The sequence below is a fragment of the Pteronotus mesoamericanus genome, unplaced genomic scaffold (genome assembly GCF_021234165.1).
Source record: "Pteronotus mesoamericanus isolate MK-2021 breed Mesoamerican mustached bat unplaced genomic scaffold, CSHL_Meso_final contig_291, whole genome shotgun sequence".
In the NCBI taxonomy this organism is placed as follows: Eukaryota; Metazoa; Chordata; class Mammalia; order Chiroptera; family Mormoopidae; genus Pteronotus; species Pteronotus mesoamericanus.
The window spans coordinates 4,983,652-4,997,599 of NW_026555124.1; the positions used below are offsets into that span (position 1 = coordinate 4,983,652).

At 36.2% G+C, this 13,948-nt stretch overlaps 1 protein-coding gene across 4 annotated transcripts in view; it reads left to right on the forward strand.

Moving 5' to 3' along the window:
- Nucleotides 1-12,076, forward strand: part of CLHC1 (clathrin heavy chain linker domain containing 1) — a 31,541-nt gene extending 19,465 nt beyond the window's left edge. For all 4 annotated transcript variants that reach the window (XM_054575386.1, XM_054575388.1, XM_054575389.1 and 1 more), the window contains 3 exons: nt 3,796-3,998; nt 7,901-8,080; nt 11,880-12,076. In XM_054575386.1, coding sequence (XP_054431361.1) covers nt 3,796-3,998; nt 7,901-8,080; nt 11,880-12,076 — 580 coding nt within the window. The remainder of the gene's footprint in view (nt 1-3,795; nt 3,999-7,900; nt 8,081-11,879) is intronic.
- The last annotated feature ends 1,872 nt before the right edge of the window (nt 12,077-13,948 follow it).

Sequence of the window (13,948 nt, forward strand, 5' to 3'; positions counted from 1 at the left end):
TGGCCACCTTAAAAAGTTACCTAATTTTCCTCAAGCTCAGCACAGAGCCAGCCCTAAAGCAACCTGGGTTATAAACTAAAACTGGTTCTTTTAGTCATTCTTACCTGGGAAGTCTAATCACTTGACCCACAAAGCTTAACTTTAAAAAAATGATGCTTTACTGCTAGCTCTCTTAAATTGCAGACACTACTCCCATGTAATGGAAAAATATGCTTTGAAATAGTAACTTTACAAACCCAACCCCGTAAAATAACAGGAAATAAATATCACAGATTTAGTAATTACACATTACCTTTATTTTGAATTTTTAAACTCTGTCTGGTTTATAATCAAATATGCCTTAGTTTACTAGTGGAGTTATACATGTTTTCTTCTATTTATTAGTCATTTGTACTCTCCAGAGCCAGTTTGGTTTCACATCCACACTCAGAAGTCCCTGAAAGAGTCTTAGAATTGGAAGCAGGGGTGGGGAGAGTCAAAAAGGGGGCTTTAGGAAAGCAGGAAGAGGCGAGGGGGAGGGGATTAAGAAGTTGGGGGAAGGGGCCGGAGGTGCCAAGGCTCACTTCCCAGCCTGTTTTTCTTTCTCCTTTTTTTTTTTTCAGGGCAAATCCCATTCTTTTGGGGCTTGACTCTCCTTCCCTTGGTTAATTATTCTTTTTAATTATATTTTTTCCCCCTAATCACTCTTTTGGAAGTAACAAGTCAGGATAGAACAACCTCAATCCTCAATTCTGGCCTTCTTTCAGGTGGAATAGCATCATGATGGTGACCACTCAAAAAATAAAATAATGGTATTATTAAGAAATAAATACTAAAATACTGGTATTATCGTGTTGCTCCAATAATGCAGTCACTAGAAAGTCCAAAGTAATTACCATATTTTACCATATATAATGCCCACTTTTCCCCCAAATTTTTTTTGGGGGGAATAAGGATGTACAATATACATGGGTAGTACTAAAATGTGGGTGAACATTATACATGGCATAATATGGTACTTGCTCATTCTCAGGAAATGTGGCTGCGGACACTGAAACCTATATATTTTTGTATTAAAATGTAGAAGTCAGGGAATTGCTTTCTAAATAATTAATTTGTACTCTGAAACTGTTTTTTTATTTTGACTTACCTCTTTGCTGCCCAACTCAACAAACAAAGGGTTTTATTGACTGAATTTTCAGTAAAGAAACATAGGGTTTTTAAACTTTCATTTTAACGTTATTGGCATTTTGTTACACATATATATAGACAGCAATATTATGTGATTGCTATTATTCTATAGCTATTAATTAAAAATATAACTAAAGCACAGTTTCCGTACAACCAGTAATTAGAAGTGATATCTTTAATTACACACAAATGTTTTTGGCTTATGATGATCATTTCTAGGTAGAGTTACTGTGATAGTATAGATGGTTCACTATAATTAATTGTGTGTGAAGATGGTGCATTAAAATATGATTACAAGCGAAATCTTCTTCATCAAGCCAACTCAAAATTACTGCTTATTAAGTCTTTCCTAGTAGACACAGTTATATCCTTTTTTTCCTGTCACTTCTTATAAATCTGTAACAATTTTAAAAAAGACATTGATGTGACGCTTTGTTTCCCTTTTAGAACAGGTGCTTGCAAGACCTGTTGCTAATTTTGAACTAAAATTTGTTTTCACGATCATTAACCAACATTTAATAGCTTCTTACATTGTACAGGGCTTAGAATCTAGATAACTGCAGAGAACACTGAGATCCTCAATTGTAAGAGAATTTTTGTTTACCTTATAATTTAAAACCCCACCAGTCTTTTCAGGAGAGATTTAACATCGTTTGTAGGTTTTTTAAATAACTTGATCTCAGACTTCTGGTCAAGATGGTGGCACAGATAAACACGGCTTACCTCTTTGTACAACCACATCAAAATTACAGCTAAACTATAGAACAACCATCATTCAGAACCATCAGAAATAGAACTGAATGGAAGTCCTACAACTATGAAGCTAAAGAACAAACTACATCGAGACTGCTAGGAGATGCGGAGACACAGAATGGTCTGGTCCCACACCCACATGTGTTAGATAAAAATCGGGAGGGATAGCTAAGGAGTGAAGGGTCCCAGCCCCACACCAGGCACCCCTGTCCAGGGTTCCAGTGCCAGGAAGAGAAGGCTCCATAACTTCTGGCTGTAAAAACCAGCAGGGATTGATGTTCTGGAAGACAGAAACTGCTGGACTCCTTGGCAGTTCTTTATAAAGGACTCATGCCCAGACTTACTCTGACTCTCTCCCTCTGAGCTCCAGCACTGGGGCAGCAGGTTGGAAGGCATCAGAGACATATGGGGAATTGTCTGGCATCAGGGCGAGAGCTGGGGGGCAGCCTTCTATCAGACAGAAATGCTGGCAGAGGCCACTGTGCCTTTTCTGATCCCTCCCTCAAAGTAGACAGCAGGCAGGTGACATATCTGAGATTCTATCAACCCTGTTCACACCGTTTGCCCCACCCTGGTGACTCCCTGAGGCTCTGCCTCACCCAGTGTTTGGGTCCCCCCCCACTGCCCCCCAAGCTGTGTTTCCAATGGCTTTTCCTGTGAATGGCTTGTCTTGGCCCAGGTTTCAGATTTTCCTAAATTCTCTCCACAAGCAGCATTTGGCTTCAATGAGCCTCATACCTCACTAAGTTGCACCAGACCCAGCACTATCAGCAGCCAGCCTTGGTTTACAGCTTGACATTGCCTGGGTACCTTCAAGCCCAACACAAATAGCAACCATCTGCAGATCACTTTGTAGCTTAAACTCTATGACCCTGGACAGAACACAGGCAGTGACTGACCTTGGATGTGCCAACAGTAATCAATACTCACTACAACAGGAGGGTGTACACAGCCCACACAGTGGGCATATACTGAGTACCCAGCCTGAGCAATAGGAAAGGTTGTGCCACTGTACCCTACAGGACACTTGCTACATTAGGCTACTCTACCAAGCCTGGGAGACATAGTAGCTTTACCTAATATGTACAAAGAAACACAGGGAGGCTGCCAAAATGAGAAGACAAAGAAACATGAACCAAATGAAAGAACAGAACAAAACTCTAGAAAAGCAACTAAACAAAATGGAGACAAGGAAGCTACTACATGCAGAGTTCAAAACATTGGTTATAAGGATACTTAGTGATCTTTGTGAAAACTTCAACAGCATAAAAAAGGGTGTGGAAACCATAAAAAAGAACCAATCAGAAATGAACGACAAGAATCAGGACAAGTGTAATACCATAATTGAAATATAATTTTAAGAAATAATAATAAAAATGTTTATCAAATGTAAAAAAAAAAACGCCAAAACTAAGTTTAGCCAAAATATCTTTCCCCCAAAAGAATACATACTGATTGTTTTTGTTTTTCTTGCTATTAAATTTTAGATACGTTTAATTTCTCCTACATTAATTTCCTACTAGGAATTCTTGCAGACCATAGAAAAATCCAGTTCTACCATACTGAATTTTCAAATACAGTGGTACCTTGGTACTCGTCGTTACTTTGTTCCAGAACTTGTGACAACACCAAAACCAACAAATACTGAAGCATTTTCTCTTTCGGGGCAGTGTGGTGACTCATACAAGTTCTAGCAAGTGCGGTGAATCCCCAGCAAGTGCCGGGTGCTGAAACATTTTTTCCTTGTCAAAATGCAACGAGTTCAAGGTTTGGTGAGCTCCGAGCTAATGAATACTGAGGTATGACTGTACTCCATTTTCATCCTCTCATCAAGAACTCTCTAATATGTGTCTGTTGATCTCGTTGCTTTAGGCTCACATTTTCTGAGGAGGCTGGGAATGTAATTTGTGCTTTTGGGGAGCAGAATACTCATGACAAGGCCAAGTGCCTAGCTTTAGCTCAGATTATCTACAATGAATGTAGTCTGCACAGCAAAACTCTTCTTTGCCTGTGTAAACAGGGTCAGATTCATGAGGCCATGGAATATATACACCAATTCAAGGACTTGACTTCTGGTAGGTAACAAAGCCACTTACTTGAGTACATTCGGATTCCAGATTTAATTGTATGATCACCCATGTTAGTAGGCAATTTTTTTGCTTTAAATTATAAAGCCTGTTTTACATATACTGATAAGTAAGTTTCTTTTGTAATTTTTAGGAAAACAGTTAAGCTGAAGCTGACTGATTTTCATGCTTGACATTCAAATACATTATGTATTTTCTCAATACATAAACATTTAATAAACTGGTCCTGAAATACACAGTTTTAAAGATGAATTTTGCTGGTATGTTGTACCATGCTACTTAAAGAATTTAAGTCATATATAATGTTCTGAATTATGAAATAAGTATTAGAAATGAAGAATTGGTAAAATAAAATTCATTTCAAAATTTGAAACACCTAGGTTGCAACTGGGCAGTGATCTGTGAGAACTGTGGACCTTTTAGGGCGATGTTGAATGATCCAGTCTCCTTACAAATCTAGCTCAGCAGTAACATCATCGTACAGGTAGTCCTGACCCCTCCGCATATCCCGGTCTTGTGCCAGTCCCAATTTTATTAAATATAAATGATTTTATATAAGTGAATCTTCATTCACTATATAACAGCATGCCTGATACTATCAGTATAATAGCTAATAGTTCAGCTTTTTTACATGCATTATCTCATTTAACCCTTATATTAATGATGAGGTAAGTTTATTATGATCCCTATTTTACAGATAAGAGAGGCTGAGGCACAGAGAGTTAAGTAATTTGCCTAAACGCACACAACAGAACAATCTGGCATAATAGGAACTACTCAATATTCATTTTATATATACTTTCTAATTATATGTTTTATTATCAAAGTATATATATTCATTTTCTGTATTATTATTTTTCCATAGGTAAGAATTACTTTAGTCAAGATTTAGACATGGAATACAGGTTTTAATTGCTCTTGGAACATGATTATTCTGTTTCTCTAGAAGTACATTACACTCCAAAATAATTAAATATATATTGTAATAAGAAGTAATAACACTCCTATATAATTAGAACCTTGATATTCATTGGAATTTATTTAGCATAACATAATAAGATGAAAATAATAATAACCTGAGAAAAATTAAGCTTAAAAGATAGAAACACTGTTTGAAAAATTACTTTGCTTATTTTACTTTTTAATGAGAAACAACCATAACTTTCCAAGGTATCTTTTCAAGGCCTCGTGGGACAGATATATTTTGTTAATACTTTCTGGTTTCAGAGAAAAATGTTCTCTTTCAAATCTAGACTACCAGCTTTACATTTAAAATTTTAAAAATTGAGAGAGAGAGAGAAACTTCAATTTGTTGTTCCACTTATTTATGCATATACTGGTTGATTTTTTAATGTGCCCTGACCAGGTATTGAACCCACAACTTTGGCGTGGAACAGTGCTCTCATTAACTGAGCTACCTGGCCAGGGCCTACATTTACAAATTTAAAAAAAGAACAAAACAGTAAAGTCTTAGAAAAGTCTTTTGTTCCAAAAGCATAAATCTAAAAAAGTATCTGTTTTAGAAGTATTGTTTTGTTTTTTCCCTCCTAATAATTCCTAGAATAAAGCCTGAAATGATTTGTTTGTTCAGCTTTCCATTATCATTAAACAAATAAATGTACCTATCTGGAAACTGGGTTATTCTAGATCTGAGATGAGACTCTCAAGCTTTCTGGCCTCAGGTCCCTTTTATACTTTTTAAAATGAATGAAGATCCCAAAGAGATTTTATATTGGTTATATTTATTGATATTAATCCTATTAGAAATTAAAGCAAATTTTAAAAATATTAGTTTACTCTTTTAAAATAACAGCAGTAAACCTTTACTTGTTATCATACATGTAATTTGTTTTATGAAAATGACTTTCCAACACTAAATAGTTTCATGAAAAGAGTGGTATTGTTTTATATTGTTGCAAATCTCTGTAATGTCTGGTTTATTAGAAGATTGCTGGCTTTGCATATTCAGTTTGCTGTATATAACATGTCTTGTAGCCTCTGGGAAACACCACTGTATACTTGTGAGAGAGTAACAGTCAAAAAGGCAACTAACATGTTAGTATTTTCATAAGAGCAGGTTTGACTTTATAGACCCTAAACCATATTTTGAGAACCACTGTTCTAGGTACTTATAAGTTAAACAAATTCCATACTTGGTATATAGGTCCTTATAATGTTACTAAAAGAGAACATTCATAAGATAAATTATGATTAATAACATGTCAAACCGAGGAATAAGGAAATAGATTCTGAAATTTCATAAGCAGTGGGGAAGGGTCATAGGATTTGAATTTGTATCCTTTCTGATTAGTCAGAGACCATATCTTGCACATAATTGAGTAAATATTGGTTAATGAATCAATTCATGGGGAAGGGGATTTGAATACCCGATTGAGTGAAAAGAAGAGAGATGGTGAGAAAGGAAATGTTGGAGGCTGGGGAGTGCTATATAAATAGCTTCACCTTAGTGAAGGATAGTTTGGGTGACCCAAATCATAATTTTCTATCTCTTCCCTAGAGAATTTTTTAATCGTTTGACTTCAGTGATATAGAATTATATTTTGCTATTCCTTGTTTCCTCTCTTACCATTTTTCTCTTTCTGTATGTGTGTGTGCATGCATGTGCATGTGTATACACACACACACTCAATGCACAAACACATAGTTTTGGAGGAGCAGCTCTATAGGTTGGAAGGTCATAGACTCTGGGGATCAGATGGACTATTCTACTTTATATCATGTATATTATCTGGGAAAATTAACTTCTCTAATCCTGTTTCCTCATGCGTAATGTGAGAATAATGTCTCACTTATACTGAATATTAAATGCAATGATTTAATATGTGTAAGTTCCCAGTACAATAAGTACTGTATCTTGCCATGTATAATGTGCACTTTTTTGCCCAAATTTTTAGGGGAAAATAAGGATGTACATTATACATGGGTCTAATTGTTATATACCATGGGTATAATAATGGGTGTAATAATCCCACGTATAATGCGTGCAAAAATGGTGCACATTATACATGGCAAGATATGATATGTATTTAATAAACATGAGATTATTTTGTATTGCCTTTCAGAATGTAAATTATGTTTATGATAGCTCTTGAAAGGCTCTCAGAAATTATTCTGAAAATTACCTTTGTTGTGGTCCGAGAAGATTTTTACTTTAAAAAATGTAAGACGTTAACATGAAGTTTATATTTTAAGAATATAAATCATGATTGTAGGTTTAGATGACCTCAATGGTTAACCAATAGATTTTAAACCATATGAAATTGCTTTTTCTGGAGTAAAAAATGATCTAATGTAGGCAACTTCATATGGCTCAACTTCATATGGCTTAAACTATCTAATGGGTTCTTAAAATCTTCATTTTTGAGTTTCTAAGCACTTGATTTTTTAAAAAAAATTATGTTTATTTTCTGTGCGAGGGAAAAGTGTTATATTCACTAAAAGTTGGCCCAAATATGAGCAACAAGATATAGTCAAACATAACATAGTATTAGGTGGAACCTTATCAATTGGAGATACTAAGTCTAGCACTTTTAAGATGCAGAAACTGATATCCAAAAGATTAATTGACTGATGGAGGATTGGTAAGAATTCCAATTTCTTGATCAATGATCTAATCCTTTTTATTATACCACGTTTCTTTTCTTTGATAATTTTTTTTCCTGGTACTCTGTAATATGCAGCTTTTCTTTGTTTTTTGCCATGCTAAGCATGATTTTTGTTTTATTTTGCTTGGAGATAAGTACTATCCATTGAGAGCTTTGGAAGGCTTGGAAAAAGAAGTGTTGATTAGCAGGTATAAACATCAGCTGATTTCAGTTTCTAGTATCATATTAGGATATTGAGACATAGTTTTTCATTTTTGCCTTCAGGTTACCTGATGCAACTAATAAAGTTATGTCCCCACCATGAATTAATTTGGTGTCTCACTAAAGAATGGAATGGAAAACCACCACTATTGTCTTTTGGTCTTGTTATACTTCATCTGTTCTCTCTTGATATGAAAAAAGTTGGCATTAAGCTACTTCAAGAAATAAATAAAGGTGGGAAAGGTAAGTAGAGTAAAATGTTGTGGGAAAAACGGTAGTGGGTTATTTAGGGAAAGGCTCAAGGTTATTATGTTTGAGTTAGCCCAGTCTTTTTTTTTTTCTTTTTTTGAGAGGATCTGGAAATTTTATTTTTTTCTATATTTTATTATGCTATTACAGTTGTCCCAATTTTTCCCCCTTTGCCTCCTCCACCCAGCACTCCCCATGGATCATACATATAAATTCTTTGGCAACTCCATTTCCTATACTTGCTCTTAACATCCCCCTGCCTATTCTGTAACTACCAATTTATACCTCTTAATCCCTTCACCTTTTCCCCCATTCCCCGTATTGCCCCCTCCACTGGCCACCATCACAGTGTTCTCCATATCTATGATTCTATTTCTGTTCTGCTTGTTTGCTTAGTTTGTTTTTTAGATTCAAGGGTTGATAAGTAGGTATTTATTGCCATTTTAATGGTCATGGTTTTGATTGTTTTTTTCCTAAATCCCTTCAACATTTCATATAATAATGGTTTGGTAATGATGAACTCCTTTAGCTTTACCTTGTCTGAGAAGTGCTTTATCTGCCCTTCCATTCTAAATGATAGCTTTGCTGGTAGAGTAATCTAGGTTGTAGGTCCTTGCTCTTCATCACTTTGAATGCTTCTTGCCAACCCCTTCTAGCCTGCTGAGTTTCTCTTGAATAGTCAGCTGACAGTCTTATGGGAACTCCTTTGTAGGTAACTGCTTTTCTCTTGCTGCTTTTAAAATTCTCTATCTTTAAACTTTGGCATTTTAATTATGTGTCTTGGTATGGTCCTTTTTGGGTCCAACCTTTTTGGGACCCTCTATGTTTCCTGGACTTGTATTTGTATTTCCTTCACCAAATTAGAGAAGTTTTATTATTTTTTCAAATAGGTTTCCAGTTTCTTGGTCTTTCTCTTCTTCTTCTGGCGCCCTTATGATGCAAATGTCAGAGGTCTGAAGTTGTTCCAGAGGCTCCTTACACTATCCTTGATTTTTTAAATTCTTTTTCTCCTTGCAGTACTGATTGGATGTCTTTTTCTTCCTTATGTTCCAAATTATTGATTTAATTCTTGTCTTCATCCATTCTGCTGTTGATTCCTTGTACATTGTTCTTTATTTGAATTAGTATATCCTTCATTTCTGCCTGGGTCTTTTTTATGCTGTTGAAGTAACCACTGAGTTCCTTGCGGCATCCCTATAACCAGTGTTTTGAACTCTGCATCTGATAGATTGCTTATCTCCATTTTGTTTAGTTCTTTTTCTGGAGTTTTGTTCTGTTCTTTCATTTGGGCCATATTTCATTGTCTCCTCATTTTGGCAGCCTCCCAAAATGTAGTAGGTGTCCTGTGGGGTCCTGTGGCATTGCCTCCCCTGTCTCTGAAGCTGTGTTCTCTAGGTGCGTCCTCCATGTGGGCTGAGTATTTCCTTTTCTTGTAGATGAGTCTTGATTTCTGTCATCAGGTCAATGGGAGGAATTTACCCAGTCCAGATAGCTGGTAGGACTGGCTGTGATCCCTGGCCAGCAACCACCTTCCAACATGGCTTGTGGAGGTGGTTGGATGGTGCTCCAACATGGTTTGTAACTGTCTTCTGGGTGTGTAGGCTCTGGAATTTCCTGCGTGGTGCAGGCCAAGGTCAACCTCCACCTGTTTTCTGCCTGGACACCTTGGCATAAGCTATATAGTGATCTGCAAATGGCTGCTGTTAGTGCCAGGCCTGGAGCCACTCGGTGGGAGGTGTGGAAGCTGTTCAGCTGTTATCGTTTGAGAGGATTTAGGAAGTTCTGAAGCCTGTGTCTGGCCCAGCCCTTCATATGGAAAAGCCACTGTTACCAGCTTGGGTGGGCCCATAAGTTGGATGGAGCGGACCCTTAGGTAATCATCAGGGTGGGGCTTACTGTGTGAGTCAGTCTGATGGAGATTCAGATATGGTGCCACCATACTCTGGCTCTGTGTTGGGGTGAGGGCTCTGAAAATGTACAATGGCCACTGTTCGTGGTTCTGTTTGGGAGGCTGGGAAGAGATGGGAAGCTGTCCCCCATCTCTTGCCCTGATGCTAAACACTTCAGTTCCTCCCTATATGCCACTGGTGCCCTTCAAGGTGCTGCTCTGGTGCTGGAGCCCAGAGGGAGTGAGTCTGAGTAAGTCGATGTGTGGCCCTTTAAGAGGACAGGCCTGAGAATCCCACTTTCTTCCACCAATGCAACCTCCACTGGTTTTTACAGCCAGAAGTTATGGGGACTTATCTTCCTGACACTGGAACCATGGGCTGGCTGGTCTGGTGTGGAGCTGGCATCCTTCACCCCTGAGATATCCCTCTGTTTTATATCCACCACATGTGAGTTTGGGACCAGCTGGTTCCACGTCTCCATGTCTCCACCCCATCTGGATGAATGTCATTTCTTTAATTCCTTAGTTGTTGGACTTCCATACAGCTCGATTTTCTGACAGTTCTGAGTGATATTTATTCTGTAGTTTTGCTGTAATTTTTCTGTGGTTGTACAAGGAGGTGAGCTGCATTTGCCTCTATCTCTATCTTGACTGGAAGTCCCTAATTTAATCTTCTGAGAATTCTTTCTTGTAAAGAGTTAACTTTAGTTTTTAAATGTAAAGATCACCATGTCAGCGACAGTCTGTTAGCAATAGTATATGTTTTTTGAGGTAATTAGAATGAAAAGAGAATCTTTATGAAGCTTGAGGGGAACATCATAATTGTAATAGCTAACACTATAAAAACTATATACATATATTATTAGTACATTTGTATATTGAATACTTTTATATGTATTCTTAAATGTTTAGACATAAACTTTATATTTTTTTATTCTTAAATATGTATGTAAATAACATTTATATATGATATGTACTCTGAACCTATTCTGTCGTGGGATCAAAAATGACTAATTAGATCTCACTTCTTTCCTTTCTCTAAATTAACATAAGAACTTGAGCAGACAACTTGATTTTAAATTATTTTGGGGTCAAAGAAAAAATAACAAATTCATGAAAACATTGGGGAAGATAATTTTAAAATTATCATTATGGATTTCAACTGAAACATTTTATTTGATAGAAGAATAGTGATCATGGTAGAAATAAATAAATAGTGATTAAAGTACTCTAAAATGAAAACCTCTTTCATTTACATATCATTAGGCAATGGAAGTAATAGATAAGAAATGAATTCCATAAATAGATACCTCCCAAAGAGGGTCACTATAATTGATTTTCAAAAGTAAATGATATTGGTTCCTTCAGAAAAATATTTGTTATAGAAGCCCCATCATTAAGAGCTCTCTATCTGGAGATGAGATGGAGGGTTTACCAAAGAGCTTTTTCAACCTTTGGGTCAGCAGTACTAGGGCATTTACAAAACTGTTTGAAGGGTCATGAAAAGTAGACCTATAAGCTCTCAGTTAGTTGATTGTTTCTCTTGGTGCCTTACAGACTCTGAACAAGGCTGAGCCTACATTCTTCACTTTCTGAGCCCCCTTCCTTGTAGCCTTTAACACTTGCTAACCTTAGCAAGAAGGTGATTGGAGGAGTGGGGAATGTGAGAAATGGTAGAGGGTTTAATTGAGGCCTGAAAAGGTTAATGAAAAAGGTGGAGAAGGAATTACCATGAGCTGGACTAAGCACTCCATGTTACACTTAAAGGACTCAGGTACAGGAATCAGGTTTAATGGTAACTGAGTTGGAATGGTTGATTTTTTTTTTTTTTTGAGTAGCTGCTAAGTGTTGGTTATTAAGTAAGAATAAGTGCCATATTATAATATTATATGTTTTTTTCCTTAGATGTGATAGAACATCTTATGATAAATGATTCATTTTGCTGCCTGGAAAGGTGGCAGGAAGTGGCAACTATATGTTTACAGAATGGCTTTGACAGGTTGTATGATGACATCATGTCCATTCTTCGATCTCAGGCTGGAGTTACAGAAATTTCTGAAGACGATGATACAGTCAACTTAATGCAACATGTTTTTTGGTAGTTCTCTCTCTTAACCAGTTGAGGGAGCCTCTACAACATTTTATATATGTTGGTTGGGCAAACTGATTTTTGAATAACTAACTTATAAATAAGTCTAGAGTATGAAGGTCTCAGAAATAAATCATAATTCTTTTGTTATGCTGACATTTTGATTTGTTTTTGAAACATTTATATAGGTGCTTCCTTTTTTCATATGGTCATTTCTTGTATTGAATCTTGATAAAATCCAAGAATATAACTGTATAAAGCTCAGTTTAGATATCAAAGGACATAAGCTAATGTGTAGATATGCTCCTTTCTGGTAATCTGATTTGATAGGAAGAACTGAGAAAGGTGTGATCATATCCTGTCTGTTAGACTGATTTCCCAAATATCAAATGCCACAAACCTGACTTTCAGCAAGAAAGGCAAGATATCATTTCAATGTTGGACTCGCTGGTGAAAACATATAGTAATTTTTCACTACTTATTTAAAGATGTGCCCCATACAATGGTATATATAAATGGCAAATGTTAGGCTTTTATAAAAATTGGGAATCTTAGCATGTTCTTACCGAAAGAGAGGACCAGACAAATTTTGCATAGAAGTAGACCTGGGATACCTGTAGCCACGGAAAATATGTCATAAAAAGTTGTTTTGGATGATTTCAAGTATCTGAATAAGTATTTAATTAAAATCTTGAGAGTTCTGTGTCATGAACAGGTGTGATATTCAAAATATTTAATGATCACTATGCCATGGGTACCAATCAGACAGAATGATGCCCAACTAATCAGAACAGCTGTTAGCCCCGATGCCACGGCGTAGCACACCAGCTGAACGCCAGCTCTGATCATGAAACATGGTGAAAGTGAGACTAAGCGTAAAGAGCGGAAGTTTTCCTCTCCTAAATTCAAATTGAATGTACATTTTTTTATGTTACAGTGGAAAAATATTAACTTGGAATCAGAGAGCCTTATATTCAAGTTCTGGACCTGTCTTTTACTCTTTGTAAAATATGGGCAGTAACACCACCTAAAGGTTTGTTGTGAGGAGTAGTGACATGTATGGGTAACATAAGTATATACCATAATGGAGGAACTTAGTAGAAGATAACTGTTATTTTTATGTAATAGGTCCCCCATATATATATTCCTCTACTTGTTTATACTTACTAAATCCCGCATATCTATATATTGACATACCTTATTGCCTATATTAAGCCATCTGTCTACACTAATATAAGCAGTGCTTGGATTATTTTATAAATCCAGGAGAATACTGGTTGAATTCTCATTTTTTCATATGTTGCTGAACACAGTAGTAGATAATTATAATTCAGTTTTCTAAAATGTAATGTTTTTTGAAGTAACATAGTTTAAATAGCAGTGCATTACTACAGGCTTATAATAACTAATAATATTTGGATTTTTGGCCTGCATATTAGCTGTGATTTTTGAGAAAAGATGAAGGATGGAAAAAAGAAGGGAAAGAAAGATTATATAAATGACATTGACTGTTTATGTACCAATGGCTTAAAACCTTTTTTTCTTTGGAACTTGTATGATTGATAGAAAGCTCTTATGTGTCTATTGACAGAGCTTAGGGAAAAAAATGTGTCCTTGAAAGCCCAGAAGATGAAGTAGGATAGAAATCTGGGAAAAGTTTGAAATAGTAGCTGCTGTTGCTGTTACTTTTAATTTTGCTTTGGTTTTAAAATGTTTTTCCTCCACTCATTATTATTCCTTCTCTGCTTGCCTTACCTTTGGCAGTTTTCCAAAGTCCAGTGAAACTTGTCAAGTGAATATAAATTAGAATGCCTGGAGGTAGAGTTGAGAGAAAGAGCAAGAATATAAAGTTAAGTGGGGGAAGGAAAATGACAAGATGTGGGCT